This window comes from Cottoperca gobio, chromosome 12 (genome assembly GCF_900634415.1).
Source record: "Cottoperca gobio chromosome 12, fCotGob3.1, whole genome shotgun sequence".
Classification (NCBI taxonomy): Eukaryota; Metazoa; Chordata; class Actinopteri; order Perciformes; family Bovichtidae; genus Cottoperca; species Cottoperca gobio.
Genome location: NC_041366.1, coordinates 5,761,634 through 5,784,186, shown reverse-complemented (window position 1 = coordinate 5,784,186; position 22,553 = coordinate 5,761,634). Strand labels below are relative to the sequence as shown.

At 40.5% G+C, this 22,553-nt stretch overlaps 1 protein-coding gene across 3 annotated transcripts; it reads right to left on the bottom strand.

Moving 5' to 3' along the window:
- Nucleotides 1–15: 15 nt before the first annotated feature.
- Nucleotides 16–10,549, bottom strand: stom (stomatin). Of its 3 annotated transcripts, XR_003833155.1 has the most exons (9): nucleotides 10,371–10,549; nucleotides 9,455–9,487; nucleotides 9,047–9,156; nucleotides 8,636–8,708; nucleotides 5,892–5,974; nucleotides 5,451–5,654; nucleotides 2,390–2,524; nucleotides 1,556–2,249; nucleotides 16–351 (listed from the first exon to the last, which is right to left on the bottom strand). XR_003833155.1 is itself a non-coding variant. In XM_029444052.1 (8 exons), the coding sequence occupies exons 1-8, from the start codon at nucleotides 10,429–10,431 to the stop codon at nucleotides 2,061–2,063; spliced, it is 888 nt and encodes a 295-aa protein (XP_029299912.1). In that variant the 5' UTR covers nucleotides 10,432–10,549; the 3' UTR covers nucleotides 1,354–2,060. The 3 variants fall into 3 exon arrangements, 2 of the variants coding, with proteins under 2 accessions (XP_029299912.1, XP_029299913.1); XM_029444052.1 differs by lacking the exon at nucleotides 16–351 and having other exon boundaries at nucleotides 1,354–2,249; XM_029444053.1 differs by lacking the exons at nucleotides 16–351; nucleotides 9,455–9,487 and having other exon boundaries at nucleotides 1,354–2,249; nucleotides 10,371–10,548.
- Nucleotides 10,550–22,553: the final 12,004 nt, after the last annotated feature.

The following is a 22,553-nucleotide window of genomic DNA, read 5'->3' as shown; positions in this document are numbered from 1 at the left end:
ATTCATACACAAAAATGCTTTTTGATAGCGTCTTTATTTATCGTATTATGTCAGGATAAAACTATATCAAACATTATCAAACTGTACAAAATAAATGTTGTTAGCTGCAGAAATTAAAAACTCAATTTCAATTTTAACTTTAAAAAAATAAGATGGATATGTATAACTTTTTTTAAATAGCAATGAAGTACTACTTTAATTTCATAAGCAGGGTTTCTCTTTCCAGATTATAAGAGAAGTGATCTGAAATCCTCATTTGGACACAAATGCTGCCTGAGAAAGTGGAGAACACTGGATCAGCAGCACAATGTGTTTCTGTTGCAGTGATGCACGTGGCAACATCTCTTCTTTCTGGAACAAAGTAAGTTTATCAAGATTATTTGCTACTGTAGCGGGAATAATAACACTGTCTCTCTGGTGTAGCAACTAAAATATACAGGAGTTACTGTAGGAAATGAATGTAACAGCTTTTGAATTTCACAACAAAAACCAATCTATAGTGCCACTTTAAACCTGGGTTCAGTTGTGATAAACCTAAAACCCTGTCTAACTAGAGCAAACTAGAAATAATTCACAGGACTGCAAATATATATATATATATATATATATATAAATAAATATAAATAAATAAATATTAATATATATTTATATATAAATATTAATATATATATATATATATGCTGTATATATACACACGTATATATATATATATATATATATATATATGGTAACACTAACTACGTCAGACATACACTACATTCTTTAACATACATTTACCAACACTTATGCCCTTTATGTCAAAAGGAGGAAAATTATAACGAGTACATGTCAGTTTTAAGACAGATAAATACAAATATGTTGAACTATTTGGCTTGTTTACACCTAGAAAGAGCATGTCTGATAAAATATTGTTGCTTAAAAAATATAGGTAAATAAAATGCTTGCGTTGTTTTCATTTGTAGGTGCATAGAAATGTGTTATCAGGCTGTAAAATGAATCGATGGCAGTGAGTTAAGGCTTTTGGCTGAACAGTTTCTTTCTAACAGTCCCCGCTTCTCTAAGCAGTGCCACCTGTGTAGCTGATGTTTACTTTTAGTCAACTCGATGGGAATTTAATGTGTTCCTAATATTTTGTCCACCCATCTAAATATAACATAGACTGTGTATGAATAGAAAACATACTGTAAACACATAAGTAACATCCGGTCTGACTGTCAACCACTCAGCTGGAGAAAAGGTGTGTGTGTGTGTGTGTTGATGGTTCTGAAGATGTTCCTGTTGTGTGAGGTTAAGCGTGTATTTTACATCTACCGATCCACATGTTTAATACTGACGATCTGATATCCTGTTGTGTGTGGGGAACCCCGAGGACAGCCGAAAAAAATGATGATTACATGTCATTATGTGTGAGGTCTCTCACAGTTTCAACATCTGTTAAGATTGGAAAAATCTTTTAGCGTGGGCCAGACTCAAGCGTGTCTGTGTTTCTGTGATATTATTTGCATGTGACTTTGGCCGAACACTACTGTCTGAAGAGGCTATTTTCTCTGCCTACCTCTCGTGCTGGTTAGTATTGTGATGTGTTACAGCAAACCTAACAGTCAAGGGAGATTACGTCATTGCAGCTTTTGCATGGATCCATCTCATGGAGGATCTTTATACCAGCATGCCAGTGTTTCTTTCTCTCACTCTGCAGATGAAAGTCAAGAGTGGAGCACACTATCAGGAGATACAGCATTAGATGTATAAGAACAGGAACGTGTGTGTGTGTGTGTGTGTGTGTGTGTGTGTGTGTGTGTGTGTGTGTGTGTGTGTGTGTAAGGCCACATATCTTTTTTAAATAATGAATGCAGACTACTGCTCTCTCCTCTCACACAGGTTCAGATCATACGTGCATTTAGCCTGGCTGTCAGCTATGTTCTTTAAGGTGTGTTCAAATGCACATCTTCCTAAGCTTCATCTTAGCACTGCTGGCTTAATAGACACATGGCCTAAATATGTGTGTGTTATGCATGTTGTGTGAGTGTGTGCATGTGAACGATGTGTTTTGGGACTCCCCCTCAGCGTTTCATGAAGCCCTGCATCATCTCCATTGGCAGCGGGAAGATGATGGTGGAGTTCTTCTCGGCGGCGATGGTGTTGAGGGTTTGAAGGTAACGCAGCTGAAGGCCTGATGGAGACTCGGCGATCACCAGGGAGGCCTCCTTCAGCGCCCGCGACGCGTTCATCTCTCCCTCCGCTGCTATCACCTTCAGAAGAACACAGGTGGAAAGAGAGGTGAATGAACAAGACAGAGGCTGAGGGACGTCTTCACAAAATCAATACTTATTTTTAGAAATATATAAAATCAGTTTGAGAGGATCTCCTACTTTAAACAGAACCACCTTACCTTGGCTCTGGCCTCACGGCTGGCCTCAGCCTCAGCTGCCATTGCTCTCTGGAGCTGAAGCGGCAGCTTGACGTCCTTGATCTCCACCCGCTCCACCTTGATCCCCCAGTCGTCTGTAGCATCGTCCAGGGTTGACTGAATACGACAGAGAGACGTTCAACATGGTTTCTGGAGTTTCTATTGACATATCTCAAAGACCAAGATCAGCCCAATACTCCCTCCTCTTTCAAAGCCAGCTATCTTGTATTTTTCCATTTGGCCACCAGATGGCGCTCAACCTGAGCACATGTTTCTCTACATTTACAACATAGTTGGTGCAAAGGTTAAAGAAATTAAGACACACAATAACAAACTATGCTAACACATGTGGAACTGCACAAAGAGCATCATAGTACTGCAGTATTTATTAATTAAGTATTTCATGCAGAATTGTTTTTAGATTACCGCCTACATATCAGGAGCCTTGTAACTATGAAAAGAGTATCTGGGTATCTGTACTTAGTACGGTGGAGTTGTTGGAGAAAGGAGCTTTGCTCTTGTCCCCCTACTGTAAAAACACAAATACAACGTCTGAGGCGACGCTCTGTGCTGCACGCTTGTTGAATCTATCTATAAAAGCCACTGCGTTTATGTTGTATGCTGTAACCACTGTACTACGGTTGCTCACAGGTTCTGCCCTTTAGGAAGTCAAATCATTCTACTTCTACAGTAGTCTGACAACTGAACCAGAGAAGTGTCATCTGTGTGATTACATATATTTAAACAGACGTTTATGTGCAAATGGCCAATAAATTCATCCCCACTCCGTGCCAGATCATGGCGGAAATGCCCAATTTGCCACATATACAAAAGATAATACACAGGAGGAAGAAGAGGTTTAACCGTTCTTCTATTGTGCTTCAAAGGAGATTGTGAACTTTTCAAAAATAATCTGAGAATGCTGGTACGGAGAAAATCCCATTTGACGCATTAACAGTGTCTCCACCTTTAAGACAATTATTGTAATGTAATACTGAACACATATAGTATATCTGACATTAATAAACTCAACTATCATTGACAAATATTCTGACTGTGTGTGCATAAGAAATAAATATCTAATCATTTACAGAAGCTCAGCATAAACTGGAAGTGAAAGTTTAATGAATAAATAAATAATTGAACTCTACAGCAAGCGAACAGCTGTGCTCTACATGGAAGACAGGATTAATGAAGGTTTTCCTCGTTTACAGTGGATACATATTTTTACTGCAGTTTGTTAGTTAACTGACATCCAGTTCAAAGCAAGGTGATACAACAATCCTGCATTTTGTTTTCTCAATGAGCCAGTCTGTGTTATTGGAGTCTCATATTATTGCCTACATTTATTTTATTTTTAAATATTGTTTTACATAATTTGTCCACATATTGCTTAAAGGTTCAAGCCTTTCAGTTTCTCTCTCAAACACAGTATATTTACAACCTTTTATTTTCTAACAATCATAGGAACTCTGCATTACAGTGAAGGAGTGTCAGCATATTGACATAATGACTCGGTAGAGGGATTGGAATCACAGCATCCTGCAAACGTCATGTAAGAGAGAACCTTACACCAAACGGATCATTTAGTAGTGTGGATGGTATGTTTGGTCTGATCAACAAGACATTGCTGCATTATTGATTTGGCAGAAAAGGCTGAAAACACAACATCATGACATATTAATGACACAAGTTTTATGAATAACATGTATGCATCATGTTCTAAAAAGAGCGAGTCCAGTCGCTCTTTTTTGGTTTTCTTTTAGCAAAAGTTGTGAATAGTACCTGGTACTTTTTTTGGTACCACCTCAGTCAAGGTTCGAAGCGAGATCAGCCGATACAAGTTTCATTCTTACAATTCTTTCATTTTAGCGTCCTCAAGTCGGTCCATTGGGGACTATTATTATAGTTCCATCTTTAATGCTTAAGGTGGACACAAGTCAGAAACTCTACACATTTTTCTTCACTCTTTTCATTTGTTCAGGTTGTCACAAGGACATGCCAACTACTAAACTGAAAACATTAAATGGAAACTGATAAACAATGACAAATGTTGTCTTCACTGCAGGCCACTGATTGGTCGGAGAGAATAGTCACCAGCGTGACACGGGACAACCTGCACAAATCGGGCATTTTTAAATGTCAGTAGCGACCGGCTGACAATCACTCCTCCACTGAAGGGGTAATATCCACAGTGGAAACACAGCATTTGTTTATCACCGAGCTGCCAGCAGCATACGTTGGGTTTATTTTGAAAAAAAGGGGTAGACGAAGGCAGAGTTTGAGAGCCAGAAAATCAAAACAATTAGCTTAAAGAGGCTACAAAGCTCTGGAGAGTTGAGGAGAATAGCAGAGCCGATATAGTTTTGTGTGAGAGTTTGTCAAGATGAGAGACACCTTTAATATTTCACATAGTTATTTAATCTATTGTTAATATAAAAATAGTGCATTCTAATGTTTACATCACCACAGCTCACAAAAGGTTATCCTAAGAAATATTTTAAATAAAACAATATATCAACTAAATAAATGTCTACATGTAATGCAAATACTCAAACTTTATAAAAAAACTAAAACAATGTATCAATAAAAAATAAAGAGTTTTAGTGAACTTAACATTTGTCAGCAGATAGCAGCATCTCCTTTATCTCCTTACATAAATAAACAATGTTAGTTTAGTGGCCTTCCTTTGTGTTGGCTAACTTTGTTCCACAGCAGCCACTAAGAAGGCTGCCTGCAGACACATGCAGAGACATGTTGTTAATTGGCCTTGTGAGCGCAGGCATCGGACAATGCTGATTACCTCAAAATGTCATTAATCGGCCCGAATAATCGGTCTATCACTAATGCAGATAGTGAATTTTTAAGTGCTCCCTCTATTGGACCACAAGGCACACTACTTCAAACTGTCTGTTGCGCTTATAGATTGTAATTTTTTTTTAATTCAACAGGGTCAGGAACAGCTTGAATATTTCGTTTTTGCTCAAGTTGCTTTGGATCACAATGCCATCTAACAGTGTGTATAACAGGTATTGTACTCTACCTGCATACTGTGTGCGATTTCTTCACGGTCAGACAGGATCTCTGCCAGGTTCTTGGTGCCTAGGACGTTCCTCAGGGTGGTCTGGGCCAACAGCCGGGTAGCAGCATCTGCATTAGTGATGTTAGCCACAGCCAGGGTAGCATTCTGTACCCGGTAGTACACCACACCATCTACACTCACTGTCACAGAGTCTTTGGTCAAAACCTGAGAGCAGGACAGGGATTGAACACGTTAAGACATAAGAAGGTAGAAATTGTTTAGTGATGTTAAGAGGAAAATGTTCAATGGAAATATTCAAATGATTTGTATTGTTTTATTTGCCAAATAGTGTATAACTGCTGGGCTGTATCAAGAACCTGCACCATTATTTTGATGTCCTTTGAATTCCTGTGAATGTGACAAAGTATTTGTTTAATGTAATTGGAAGTGTGCGTGTCGTACCTCTTGCGGTGGGATGTCGAAGGTGATGATGCGCATGTCCACATTAATAAAGCTGTCAGTGCACGGCAAGATGAAGAACAGCCCTGTGGAATCACAAGGATGCAAATAGTTTTTAACAAAGACTAAAGCCACTGTAAACACAATAATGAGGAAGCGTCTTCACAAATGTTTGAAAACACTGGGATGAATGAAATTCTGGCAAGAGGCCAAGTCAAGCTCTCTTTATAAGACTGCAGCTGTGCTGACAGCGAGGCAAAGCTGCAGATATTTGCAGCTTTCATAAGCCCGTTTCAAGTCACAATGATTGAATTAGTGCATTAAACAATACTAGGCATGTGCCTGAGTGAAACAGACATGTGCTAGGTGTGCAATCATTTAGCAAACATTAATGCCACACCAGTTAGAGACTTGTGGGCTGCCTTTCCTGTCAGGATATTGTTGGTATTTAAATGGTTAGATCAGAGCCATCTGTTCAGGAGGGTAAAGAAAGACAAGTAAAGAGGCCTTAGTTGCTCTCACACAGACTCTGTAAACCATCTTGTAGTGTAATGGAAAATTTCACTGATAGGCATAATGGAAAAAGCTTTCAACAAACATCTCTGTTTATGGCGGAAGAGAAGTTTATACAGATGCAAAATGTTCCACAAACACAGCTTTTTCATTGTTTAACAAACTATCCCTGTGAGCCTGTTTCAAACAGGGAAATGCTCTCAGTCACTACTGTATAACAGCTGTTGTAGATGAAGAGGGAGCCAGATTATGAGCGTGAGGGTGAGGGGCATTATGGGAAAACAAATGCAGAATTCAACTTTGGCATTAGCTCCTCCAGCTCTTCAGGAATGTGAAGTTTGCTGGCATAGAGCTATTATTACTCCACCCTGTCATAAACGGGGTCCCCTAGCACTCTAAGGAGTCATATTTCAGAATTTTGAGAGGACACTGCCTGGTTTTTAGATCCCGTAAAACAAGAAATCAAAGTTAAAAGGGAGTGAGTTATGAGATGTATGCAAATTATTCCTCGTGGGAGTCTGTATTACTTTGCCTAAACAAATCCACTGCTTTTCAAAACAGACAGTCACATCACTGAGAATAGAACAATTAAATCATTCAGACCTTGAACAGAAACATATGCAGTAGCAGTGCCAGACACAGCCCCCCCCCCCCTCCCCCCGTTTTAATCTGTACCATGAACTTGCCTTTTGTCATCCTGTTTAGTACATGGGTGGGAAAATAAAGTAAGGCCGCCCCTCTTGTGTGTTCCTTCCCATGCTTTCTTCCACTTTGCTCCTGCTTTTTGTTTTTGTCCATGATAGCAGCATTAAAAATCCATAAACTACTAAAGGTAAAATTTAATTTCGGAGGAACAAGACCCCAAACTCCTATAGTATGGGCCCTCCACAGTACAGAGGTCTTTGCGTTCTTAGACAGTGACACATTTACTATTGTTTGGCTCTGTACACCAACACTAAAATGAAACAATGTAAACAAAGTGCTGACCTTCGTTTTAAGGGTGTTTAAGAGTGGGCGTCCCGGTAGCTCACCCGGTAGCACAGGTGACCCATGTACAAAGGCTGAGTCCTTGCCACAGCACCCGTGGTTCGAGTCTGACCCGTGGTCATTTGCTGTATGTCGTTCCCCTTCTCTCTCTTCCCCTTTCACGATCTACACTTCTCTCTCTGTCATTAAAGGCATACAAAGCCCAAAAATATAACTTAAAAAAAAGGGTGTTTAAGAGTACCGGGTTTGGGTTAAACCCAATATTATATTGGGTTTAAAAAATCCACCAATTTCAGAACAATGATCCTAAATTTTACTACAGAGTTTGTGCAAGTCTATCACACAACCTCAATCCAACTGATCATGTGTTTCACCACTAAAGACTAAAAACAAAAAGCCCACGAAACAAAAAATGGCCGCAGTGAAGGCTTGGCAGAGCATCAGCTGGGAAAATACCAAGTGGCCGCTGATGAATCTTTGTCGTTAAATCTGTCACTGAATGGCTGGAGGGGGCAGTGTGCTGAGTGCAGAGCCAATCAGCTAAGTGAATTGACTGCTTTAAAGAAGAACCAGCAGCAGACTTGTTCATGTGTTGTCCTGTTTGCTCACTTAGGTTCTGTGACATCATTTTGCCATGGACTTATGGTCGAACAGTGATTGACAGAAGCACTGGAACTGAGATTTTCTGATTATATTTAAAAGCTCGTTGATATGATACACAAACAGGAAGTCCACACTTCCTGTTGGCATCATTTCTGTGTTCTGTCATATTTATTGTGGTTTCTGCTGCCTGTCAGCCACTGGTTTAGAAATTAGTCTTCCTCCAAATGCCTTCAGCGCAAAGAATACAAGTAATAGTTTACCATGAAAAAAGGGAAGAGAAAAGCTCCAATGTATAAGCTTTAGGGTACAATACAATGCAACTTTGCATTTAATGAAACCAGAGAACCTAAACCTGAACTTGTGAAATAACTGGTACCGAAGATATTCTAGTTTTTCAATGTATTTCTCTATGAAGCAAATGCTATCACGTAACAAAATTAGATGTTCAATTCTTATTATCATGCAATTCACAATAAACAAATGTCAAGACAATAAAAATGCCTTATCGAAGTGATGAAGATAGTCATACGATAATCCTGTAGGAAATACAGACACTGGAACCAAGTTTGAAGTACATTTTAATAGAATAACTGACGAAGTGGAGAGAGTAAAAACATATGCTGGTGTATAAAAACATTTCTAACCTGGACCTTTGGCTCCTCCTCGCAAAATGCGCCCCAGGCGAAAGATAATGGCTCGCTCGTACTCCTTCACAATCTGTGTACAGAGACAAACCACATAAATGGCTTACAAACGAGTCTGTTTTCTTTCTCTTATTTGACATTGTACATATGTAATCAGATATTGAGATATGGCTATGAAAAATCATGGGGCAATCACATCAATCAATCAATCAATCACCCTGCTCACTGAGGATACTTTTTAATGAAGTAAATGCAAAACGATGGCTGTTAAATAAATACACATAATATAGGGGATGAGTCTGCAAGACAAACTATAGAATTTTCAAAACACTGAATAAACAGAAATTTACCCCCCTAGCCAGCTTTATTTGTAAAGTGGAAAATAAACACTAGATTTTCCCAGCAGCTGACCTTGATGCACATCCATACGGAGATGGGCAGAGTAACCAGCATGAGAAGAATGGAGAGTGCGACCAACAGCCAGCCACACAAGCCGATGTCAGAGTCTGAGTCCTCCAAAGCTGGGGGAAAGAAGACAAATACATGCACTGAAATAAATTCAACTGATTCTAATCATCCGTGGGAACATATTTATACTTAATAAGTCATTTAATTTCAGATGTGACTGTTAATATTCTCTTGCTATAGACATACATTTATAATTTAATCATGCATCAGAGCAGCTTTCATCCATCTCTCTGAACACCCATCTTTTGTAAATGTGTATAGTTAGTCAGGTTTAATGTCAACTCCACCCACGTGTTACTTTAGTCAAAATGAGATCATGACATGCAACCATTCAATGAGTGAGATCCGTACCTTCAACATCATGTAAAGCATACCTGCTTGAACCTACAGACAAAGTTATAAAGTCAGAGCACCATTGAACGACTTACAGTAACGTTACAGTAGTTAGGCACAGTCAGTAACTAACGGATACATGGTGTAACAACGTCTAATTAACTCATTTGAAGTGTAACAAGTAGCAAACATGCCGCCTATAATTGGCCTGGATTGTTGCTGATGTTGCGTTACATCCCTGACGATACGTCACTGACATAATCCAATATGGCGACCCTCGTAGACTTGGTGCTCACTTTTCTAGGCTTGCCACACCAGCATGCATTGCGATTCCATCTATACTGATTACCACAGGGCTTCACAAGCTGACCCCACCCTGCAGTACAGATACCAACTAGGTTTGCTGTCCATTTCTAAACACATAAAACACTAGCTAACATGCTATTTCAGGATCTCAGCGTATGGCATTAGTGCCACGCCTACACAGGGTGTCAGTACCCACGTCAATAAACACAACCTCAGAAAAAGCCAACGGCTGCACAAACGTTAGCGTTAAGAGTCTAGTTTACGTAACGTTAGGTTCATTTTAAATACAGGCAGTGTTATTATATTATACCGTTATAAAGTATTTGTTTCATTTTGGCAAATTTACTGCAAAGACTGGCACGTTACCGAACGCTTAGCGTTATTATTACAGTACTAGCTTGTGAGTGGAGCATGCTAAATTACGTTAGACTGGTCAATGTCAGCTATCATGACCTTACAGTTAGCATTTACTCTAACGCTGCGTTTGATATTTTCTCACCAGGTAAACATACAATTCTGAGCTAATGTACCAATAAAGCAAGAGCCAAATTACTTAGCATTAATGTTCACTGATGAATAAATGCTTATGCTGCCCTCTGTTATCTAATGTGAAGTGAGCAAGCGTTACCTGATTGACGCTCTCGTCTTTTGGAGTCTTTCATTGCAACTTCTTCGTTATCGGTATCCATAGACGACGCAAAAGAATATCTCGCTGACAAAGCGCAACCGTCGGCCTGTGTTTACTGGAGGGACCGCTGCTGCTGAGGGAGGAGCGTGTCCACTTGAGATTCCGATTTGGAGGTGCTGTGACGCAGAAGGGAGTCACGTTTCCTCGGCATATTTGTAATTACAGATTGTGAACATGATGAGTTTAACATTGAATTCATGGTAAAATTGTTGATTATATACAGCATGTGATGAATTTGACATTAATTGCATAAGCCCGTTACATACAATTACAAAAAACAAGTTACCCCCAGTGAGTTTTATGAATATTAAAACTATTAAACTGTTTTACACAATTGTATTATTTGTACATTAAAAAAATGTTTTATTATCATTATTTCTATTTATTTATTAAAATTCATTATGTGGAGTTGTTGGGTACATGTCTGAAATGTTTGTACATTTTAATTTCTTTTCAATAAAGCATACAATGAGAAAGAAATAAATATTGAATTGGACGGGATTTAGCCTTCAAAATACTGATTTCATGCACACATTTTATTTAAATAGTCTGTGTTTGCTGCAGAAGCAGTAATGTAGTGAAAATCCAACATTTATTTTTCAAATGCAGTTTTAAACTATTCTGGCTCATTTAATATTGTCTAAATTGTAAATTTCCTAAAGAGCAATAGTTAATGTAGACTATTCTTAACAATGCTTTTCTAGTGCTCAGTTGATGACACCCTAATACTAATACTAATACTAATACTAATTATAGACACCTCTGCCTCCCCTCCTAATAATGAAGAAGATGATGATACATCCACTAGAAACATCCAACTTAGTGCTTGGAGCTTTATTGATATACTAAAAAACATAGTTGAGATATTCTCCCATGTCTGATTGTGCTACAATCTGGATGATTACGTCCAAGAAATAAATTGACTGTCAATTCAAGTCGCCTACACCAGCAGGCACTTCTGGGTGGAGGTCAGGGCCTGAAGAGATACATTTTTAAAGGCTTCCCCAGATACCAACAGTGCTGTGCAGTAGGACTAGTCTTTTCTGTGGCAGCTGGTATCTAAATTAGCCAGCACTTTAAACTAGCTAATCTCAGGTGGCTATTTATGGGCCACTGTGCAGAAGTTAGTTGGCTGAGAGCAGCTTCCATTGATAGCCTTCTAAATTAACTTTCTGTTGTAATCCATAAGTGTACATTTATTGCAAACCAGACATGTTTATGTGCACGACAATTTCTGACAACAATTTGCCTGCAACCTCCTGGAGCCATGCCTGTTTCTATAAGGCTGCAGAGCAAGTTTGAGAATGTGTATAAATGTCACCAAATACAGCAAATGAGATGTTTTTTTGTCACTTGACTTGTGGTAAATGAATAAAAACATTTGAATTGGCTACATTAGAAAAACATCTGTGGAGGATGACAGCTTTTTAAGACATGTATTTGCCAGCACTAGACATAAGGTAGTTCATGATAGTGGATAACAAACACTCACAATGGGCAGAACATTATTATTTATGATCTAATTTATCTTCTTTTTTTTGTGTAATTTCTGTGTTGATTAAAACAAACAACAATTACTTTGAATGCATTTTGCAATTTCTGTATGTGGTTGGCTGGCCCCAGTCAAACTGCCTTTAAGTCTGAATGCTGGGCAAATAATACCTTGAACACACTAGTCAGCATTTTGTAATGCACAGTGAGAATCATGCTTGCAGATTGATTTGTCTGTTTATTCAGTTAATCCTCAAGTTGGTTCTTCAGTTCACTTTGTATTGTTTTCTTTAGTTTATACTTTTTCTTTTTTAATTAAACTGAAATTGCTGTTTAATGTAATGCACTAAAATTAATTAAATTGTTATCACACTGGTGCAAATTTCAAAAACTGGATCTTTTCAAAAAAGAAATAACAATGGGGGACTATAATTTAAATAATGTTAATACATCTCCATACACATGCACACATTATGATAAAAAAATGGTGGAGGTAAAGCCATCAGGAATTTTTATTATTATCACAAGTTATGAAGTATACATTAGAGACAAAGCCGATTTGGAGTGTGTATACTATTTAGACACCAATTTGGGACTTGTTACAGTGCCTTTTTTGACTGATCCATAATTGTAAGCCCCTTTCTTCTCAGCAGCACAAAATATCAGTGTTCAGGTGGTGGGCAGCAGAGAAAATCCAGGCAATTCCAGTAAGTGTGATTATCCTGGGAAAGCGAGAGGGACGGTAGCTATGCATGTTGGAGTGGCCTAGAGCTCCATCCCATCTAATCCTCTTTTAATTAGGGTGAGAGAAAATGCGGGACCCCTCCTGGATTAGTCACAGCACATTGACAAAGCACCAAGATGGGACCAATGTACAGGACCGATGGCCAGAGTGGCCAGTTAGGTACAGGGAAGACCCTCTCAAGTGTGAAAAAATGCCCTCCCATTTCCCTGCGGCTACCTGCAGTCTGGCCTTCCTGCTTCTATAAACCAAAATGTCTTTGGTCTCTGGTGAACTGGGAGGATAAGTTACAGCATATGATTCACTCATCTCCAATGCTTTCCCCACTTTTCACTCTCACAACTGTATCTGCTGTCACACTTGCTCCCTATTATCCACCCTTTTTGCTAATCCTACAGGGTATTTTGCCCTCCTTGTTATCTCTCCCCATCCCTAACTATCTCTCTTCATGCTCTATCTGTCCATTTCACCATCCCTCCTTCTTTTCTTGGCCAATAATGGAGCCTCAGCCTCATGCTGATGGGGGTTGAGGTGAACAAAAGAATCAATTAAGAGCCAAATAGTCTGTGTTACCCACTCAGATCTTTGAGCATGTACAGATAAGGCTTACACAAGCTAGTTTAATGTGTCACGGTACAACTATTACAATCAATACTAGATTACAAGTGGATGCAAGTGGCAGATGTCAAATTAAATGAATTCATTGCTATGCAATGGAAATGGTAAGTCTTTCCTAATAGTTCTGAATCATATCTTTATGTTGTATCTCCAGGAGGATTTTCATAAAATGGAGACACATCACTGGACAGTTTTTGTATTCAAATATTTGCTCAAAGAGCATTAACTGAGCATATAAAATCAATTCTGTGCTAATCCAAAAATAGACAAGTGCAGCTGGCATATATATCATGAGTCTGTAAATGTGAAATCTGATGTCAATGAGCTTTGTTTTATGGAAGAAAATAAACTTGTATGCAGACTATATAGATGTTTGCTAAGTGATGGGATAAGTGACCACTGGTGGTCACTGAGGTGGTTCCAGTGAGTTCCCTGCTTATAGTGCAACTATTGGCAGACAACAGCACTGACCAATGAGTAAGAAGAGCTGATCTCGTGTAATTGAAATCTGAAAAATGAGCATGGCTTTTACTATAGTAAATAAGAAAAACAGTTTAGAAACAGAATCAGAATCAGAATCAGTGTTGTATGGTTTTTATATCAGAGCCTATGGAGTCAAGAAGCAGAACTCCTGCTCTATTGAAAACAGAGAGCAGGAACCCAGATGTTTTGATTCAAGTTTGAGTTTTTTGGTCCGGTCAATGCAATTCTAATATTGAACGGGGACATTTGATGGGAATCTCATCAGCATCATCTGAGATATTGTGTGTGATGTACAGAAAATATGACCTGCTGAATAAATCACTGTTGATGTGAAAATACCGGAATAAAAATTGTGAAAAGTGAAGCCAATGCTGAAGTGCCTTAAACTGACATTCTCTTTAATATCCAACAAGGTGCGACTCCACATGCCAAAAGATGTCTGATTGTATAGAAGTCAATAAGTAAATGACCCGACTTCTCACTTGATTTATCACATCAGGAAACATTGTAAACATGACTTAATGATCTCAATTACTAGTTTTGAGTCTTCTCCAATACAGCATGATGTTCATTTTGTAAATGATGGTCCCATGTAGCGCAAAAGACGATAAAGCAGGGAGGGTATGCTTTAGGTTGGGGCTACCTTGTTACTGACAGGTCGCTTCCACGGTGTTGTCCATGTTTTGTCTTACAACTTTAACCCTTTCACAGTGCGTTTTCAATACATGAAAGATAATTGTAACATTTTGGTCGCTAAAAAATGTCTTCCAAGATTAGTAAAGACTTCAAAACCGTAGTCCACAGACCAATAAATGTCGACTTCTTCTATACAGTCTATGTTCAGAATTAGTGTAAAATGATCCTGGTCATCCGTTTTGAGTTACGTAGTTTAAGATGTTGTTTTCTGAATGGGGCACCCGGAGTTACAGAGCCAGAAACCGCATTTCACCAGGTCACTGAGAACCTGAAGAGCGTGGTTATCAAGGTTCCTGCTCGATGGCATGATTCTGGGAACTCATTCATATATAATTTGATGGAAAGTGGGGCAAAGAGAGAACCCTGTGGAACTCCTGTTATACTGTCACACTTTACATGGTTACAAACATAAGAGTTGAACCATTGTAGAGTTTTGTCAGAGAAGCTACATTTGGATCATTTATGATGGACAATACTATGGTTTTAACGTATAAAAGACCATTTTATGATTCAGAAAACTGCCCCCTTTCTAAATTGAGAATTTAAAGACATAGTTCAACATTTGGTGAAATACGCTCGTTTGCTTTCCTGCTGAGAATTAGACAAGAAGAGAGATACCACTCTCATGTCTGTACGCTGGATGCAGCTTGAACCAGCAGGCATTTAGCTTAGCTTAGCATAAAGACTGGAAACAGTCTCTCACAATCTCATTTGTTTAATCCAGACAAAATCCAACAGTTACGGGCTGAAACAATTTTCTTGGCTGGGCCACTGACTTCCTGGCCAAGAAATAGCTTCAGCTCTCCAGTCTTCATGCTAAGCTGGTCACCTGCTGTCTGTAGCTTCACGTTTAGGCTTCAGAAATGAAAAAGGTGATGAGAATGAGAATCAATTTTCGCAAAATATCTAACTATCTAACTATCTCTTTAAATTGTTCGATAAAAAGTATTTAGCACTCTGTGTTAAATAATTAGGACTGTAATAATCACCCCATTCTCGATACTTTACCTGCTGAGCCACGTTTTTCCTCACTATTATGAGGTAAAGCAAATTAAAATAAAATCATGACAGCAATAATGCTGCGTATAAGTGTATCATAGGCTCATATTGATTCTATGTCCATTTTGGTCTGAAAGCCCTGTGGCTGATTATGTGAACACTATGCCTGGAGCTTATCCGCCTGTTGAGGAACAACAAGTGATGCTCCTTGAGCAGCGTATTGTTCAATTCAAGAATCTTTTGTTTCACTGTTCGAATGCACAGCTCACAGTGGTGGTTACTTCTCAGTGACTTGCTCTGGACTACATTACTGCAACATCAGACTGGATCATTCATGCTAAAGATGATGAGGGGAAGTTGCTGTTATCAGGAATGGACAAACTTCAGTAAACTTCCTGCCTCTCAGCCTGTAACACTGGGTGGCAGTGTGTCCCTCTAAACAAATCTTTCACCTTCTGTCTCCAGCAGTGGAGCTCAGTCTGTGAGGAGTGAGCTTCTGATGTTACTTTACAGGTTACCCTCAACGAGGTTTGATCAGTCTGAAGATTAATACAAGTGAACTATCCTAAAAATGTCTTCGCTGCTGTATAAATCACTGGGCATTATTTGTATTCACTCCTATGCATAACAATTATGCATTAAAATGAAATACTATCTAGACTCAGACAGGTGCAAATAAAAAGTGCATGTGCACCGTTAAACAAATTCCTTAGGCCAAAATGACTATAAAGTTTTGTTTGCTTTAATCTATCAAAAAATAAAGTATTCTTTATCTAAATTATTTGCTAATATCTTTCAAATGTAAGAGATGCACGCATGTTGTATGCTATATAAATATTATGTTTGTAAAGCTCAACGGGTCTTGTTAATTCACTTAAAAAACTTTCATATAGACTTGATGTCATACAAATTATTGTTAGTTTGCTTTCCTTCCTGAAATAGTTCATTTACTGCACTAGATTTTTAATCTTCATATCATTTTATAATCTGAATAATGTTATAATACCGAAAAACCTGTTTGACATTTGAACTCATTTATTTGAACTGCACCAACAATCATTTTAAACACCTTTGTATTTACAATAATTCACAATGCAGCTGTTCTTCTGTTCACAGTATTTTCCATATACGCAGTGTATTATAATCCAACAGGCTGACAGTCAAAGAAGAAGCCTGAGGGATTTAACAACTCTGTATGCAAGAGCAAGTAGGGTCAATTATAAAATCACACTATATATTTTTTTTCTTTTCCCATTTTGATCCAAGCACAGTTCCAGAAAAATCAAATGCAACATGAAACAAAATCAATTTTCATTATTATATATAATACCGGATTATCCTGGAAAAGTCTGCAACAACTGAGAATAAGCCTCCGACATAGGGTTTTACTCCAAAAGTTGACAGTGAAGATTGAGGTCATAGAGGTCACAGCGAAGATAAGCTGAGAACTTGTAAATCCTGTCAATCTGTTTTCAAATTACTGCAGTAACAGCATGCGAGGTGTTGTTTCCGTGTATTATGGTAATGTAATAGCTGAGGCAGGCCTTGGTCTGCGGCTCCTGTTTGTTCGCAGGTACTGCGCTCGCTGCGTTTGGCATTCTGCTCCACTTCTCCCACTGAAATGAGTTCTCTCTCTCCCTCTAAACTTACAGAGGATGCGGCGCCCACACAGCTGTTCTCCCCTGAGCTGGCGTACATAAAACATAAAAGGCGAGCCTATATGAAAAATGCACAGAGCGCTGGAATATAATGTGCTTGATACCCTGCTGCCGTCGGGCAGGCGAGAGATAAAGAGAGAGGCCTGCCCTGGATAGATTCCTTTTCTGCAGAATTCGTTTGACTGCAGGCTTGGATGGCTGCCTGTGCAAACATTTACTCACCGTGCTCAATCCGTGGATCACATTACAAAGATTGATTGTTCACTTGCCTCTCACCCTCCACTGTTTCATTGGCCAATATGAAATCAAATGGGACTCTTGAAAGGGGAGAATCTGAGGAGTAGAGTTGTTATGCACAGAATAAGTGACTGTGCTTCTCAGGAAGACGAGCCGAATGTGTGCGTGTTTCGAGCAAATTCCTCCCATTGTTCTTGTGTATTCGAGATGAATTGAAATGCTTGAGTACGAGGCAGTGAAAACAAATCAAAATGATTGTTTCAGTTGAAAGAGTGGCACGTTGCAGCTTGTTTCTCTCCTTCATATCACCATGTAAATTAGCAGAGCTGCCCTGTGAACTTGCAAGGCAATTAATTTGCGACATACAGGTGCCTCGCTACCTACCGCCACATAATTGCAAAGTTCACAAAAAGGGGAATTAAACAAGGGAAACACTGAATTGCGTGCGCTCTCTTTGGAGAATTTGTAGTCCAATTAGAGTAGTAGGTTTGAATTGTGGTGGCGCAGACACGGCATCATGTGTCCGTGCCAAACCTTGGCTCATAATCATCATCATTTCAGCTCGAGCAATTGCCAAATATTTACTCAGTTGTTTTTAGGGCCTCTGGGTACTGTATCCAGAAGCCTAACTAAGAAAACAATTGTTCAGGAGGCAGAGCGAGAAGCGAAAACTCATAACGAAACAATCTCGGTCCCCCGGTGCGCCGCAGAGAACCAGATCGAAACAGACATTACTCTCAGTTCAAGGTGACCCACAGCTTTTACCCCAGTATTTTCCGACCAACTACACCAGCCAAAGCCAATCACATCTACAACATGTAATTCTTTGCAGCAGGCGGACACGCTCACCTCGTGTTTTAATCAATAGAGGAGAGAAAGCAGGTACAAATAAGCACAGACAAGGACAGGAGATGTTGGTGTTGGTGTGTCAAAACTGCTCAAGTGGAAGTAAAGAGGCGAGATCAGGTGCTTTGACCCCGGGGACGGAGGGTCAGCACATGGCACACCAGGCTTTCTCCTCACCTAACCTGCTTTCAAAATAACCAAACTGCTCCCGGAGACCCCGAGCAACAACAGATTAGCACCCCTCTGCTGCATCTTGTCCTCTCCTGCCAACATGCTTGCACTCTCTTTCCCATTTCCCCTCGGTGTCTTCCTCCCATCATCATTTTCCTCCTCTCCTCCCTTCCTCTCTCTCGCCCCCTCACATCGTTAGCATTTAGATAGTTGAGAGCAGAGGAGCTTGGGTAATAGGCTTTTCCCTTTCCTCCATCCTTCTCTCCCATCTTGCTCAAATCAGCTGAAGTAAGAGGGATTAAATCAAAAGAACAACAATGATGATGAGAGCGACAGCGAGGGAGAGAAAGGGAGAACCAGGGGGTGGCGGTGCATAACGCTTGATCGGCTGTGAGCTCATTAACCCGGGCCTTGGCAGAATTGATGTTAGAGGTGATTGGAGATTATCACATTTAGGAGATACTGCATCCCCTTATCTCACTCAGCTCCCCCCTCCTTCTCCTCCTCATGTTCGCTCCTTTTTTTTCCTTCTCTCCACGGTTTCTCTTTCTCTTGATTTCACCCAGGTCAGCTGTCACCTGGTTAGATTCCCCATGAGAGGGGGGCCTCACGGATACCATCAGCAGCAGCTCCCTGTGTCTGCTTGATCTCCTAATTCTGCTTCATTTAAACTTCATCAACTGTTCCACTGGACCGGAAGCGAAGAAGAATGAAAACAGCTTATGTGGAAACAGCTTTTTCTCCCCCGCTCCTCTTTTGTTGTTCGATCTGATATGATATCCCCAAAGCTGCTGCTGCAACCCCACCAACGCACACACACACACACACACACACACACACACACACACACACACATACACACACACACACACACACACACACACACACTTTTTTTTCACATGTTTTAAAAGGACAATTCCTAATTTTTGTAGATTTTCCCATCTTTTCTATCACAACCCATCTGATCCTCTGATTTCTGTTCAGTTATGTCACTGCATTCCCCGATCTCTATGTGAGTACAATGGTATTATAAACAAAATAATGATGGCCATAACTACAAAAACTAGACCCAAATTGTAATAAACCAGGATTAGATTTTAAGGACTTAGCAGGGGACAAAAATGTCTTGGTAAAATTATTTTTTTTGCAGCAGTGTGCCACCACTACAACCCCACAAACTCAGACACGCACACAGATTGGGAAAAGTCACTAATCCTGCATGCCCTGGACGCCATGCTCTCCCCTCCCTCCTCCCTTCACACCAGGAAATTTAGCATGCCCCCTCGGCTGAGGCAGAAAATGAGATTACTGTATTTAAATGACTATGGTAATGGCAAGCATGCTGCCGGGCCCCTGTAGGATAAGGGATTTCTCTTGTGCTCATTGTTAGCAGTTTTGCAAAGTGCCATCGTCCTGCCCGGGCTCACAATGGGGATGTCATTTAAAAGACATTTCTCTTTCTCTCACTCTCCCCCCTCGGTTCTTTTTATGCCCCTCTGTTCCCCGTCAGCCCCGTGTACCAGTCCCCAGGAGGGCCAGTCTCAGAGTGTGTGTGTGTGTGTGTGCGCGTCAACCTTCCCGACCCACCAGTCCAGACATAAGGGTAATATTCTTCATTCAAAGGCGCACTAGAGTGATTGGACACGGTCAGTCTGTTTGGGAAGACATAATCCAATCTATGTTTGTAATGAAGTGTACTCTCGGAGGACTGACACCATGTGTCTGTTGTAGAACGCAGAGGCCAGGTGGCGAATAGGTCAAGTGTTTGGCCGTACCTGCACGACTCTGAGCGCTTTCCAAGGCCAGGATATATTCTGTTATGCTACACGTCCACATTTGGATGGAGAGGGTTGGTGTAAAGATGCAGTCAACTCACCATGCAGTATGATGAACGCTACAGGGGACACATACAGTTCACATACAGGGGACACATACAGTACACATACAGGGGACACATACAGGGGACAAATACAGGGGACACATACAGTACACATACAGGGGACACATACAGGGGACAAATACAGGGGACACATACAGTACACATATAAAGGACACATACAGGGGACACATACAGTACACATATAGGGGACACATACAGGTGGCACATACAGGGGACACATACAGTAGACATACAGGGGACACATACAGTACACATACAGGGGACACATACAGGGGACACATACAGTACACATACAGTACACATATAGGGGACACATATAGGGGACACATACAGTACACATACAGGGGACACATACAGTAGACATACAGGGGACACATACAGGGGACACATACAGTAGACACATACAGGGGACACATACAGTACACATACAGGGAACACATACAGGGATACATACAGTACACATACAGTAGACATACAGGGGACACATACAGTACACATACAGGGGACACATACAGTGGACACATACAGTAGACATACAGGGGACACATACAGGGGACACATACAGTACACATACAGGGGACACATACAGTACACATACAGGGGACACATACAGTAGACATACAGGGGACACATACAGGGGACACATACAGGGATACATACAGTAGACATACAGGGGACACATACAGTAGACATACAGGGGACACATACAGGGGACACATTCAGTACACATACAGGGGACACATACAGGGATACATACAGTAGACATACAGGGGACACATACAGTAGACATATAGGGGACACATACAGGGGACACATTCAGTACACATACAGGGGACACATACAGGGATACATACAGTAGACATACAGGGGACACATACAGTAGACATACAGGGGACACATACAGGGATACATACAGTAGACATGCAGGGGACACATACAGGGGACACATACAGGGGACACATACAGGGGACACATTCAGTACACATACAGGGGACACATACAGTACACATACAGTAGACATACAGGGGACACATACAGTAGACATACAGGGGACACATACAGGGATACATACAGTAGACATACAGGGGACACATACAGTAGACATATAGGGGACACATACAGGGGACACATTCAGTACACATACAGGGGACACATACAGGGATACATACAGTAGACATACAGGGGACACATACAGTAGACATACAGGGGACACATACAGGGATACATACAGTAGACATGCAGGGGACACATACAGTAGACATACAGGGGACACATACAGGGGACACATTCAGTACACATACAGGGGACACATACAGTACACATACAGGGGACACATACAGTACACATACAGGGGACACATACAGTAGACATACAGGGGACACATACAGGGGACACATACATACAGGGACACATACAGAGACATCAGGACACATACAGTACACATACAGGGGACACATACAGTGGACACATACAGTAGACATACAGGGGACACATACAGGGGACACATACAGTACACATACAGGGGACACATACAGTACACATACAGGGGACACATACAGTAGACATACAGGGGACACATACAGGGGACACATACAGGGATACATACAGTAGACATACAGGGGACACATACAGTAGACATACAGGGGACACATACAGGGGACACATTCAGTACACATACAGGGGACACATACAGGGATACATACAGTAGACATACAGGGGACACATACAGTAGACATATAGGGGACACATACAGGGGACACATTCAGTACACATACAGGGGACACATACAGGGATACATACAGTAGACATACAGGGGACACATACAGTAGACATACAGGGGACACATACAGGGATACATACAGTAGACATGCAGGGGACACATACAGGGGACACATACAGGGGACACATACAGGACATCAGTACACATACAGGGGACACATACAGTACACATACAGTAGACATACAGGGGACACATACAGTAGACATACAGGGGACACATACAGGGATACATACAGTTGACATACAGGGGACACATACAGTAGACATATAGGGGACACATACAGGGGACACATTCAGTACACATACAGGGGACACATACAGGGATACATACAGTAGACATACAGGGGACACATACAGTAGACATACAGGGGACACATACAGGGATACATACAGTAGACATGCAGGGGACACATACAGTAGACATACAGGGGACACATACAGGGGACACATTCAGTACACATACAGGGGACACATACAGGGATACATACAGTAGACATACAGGG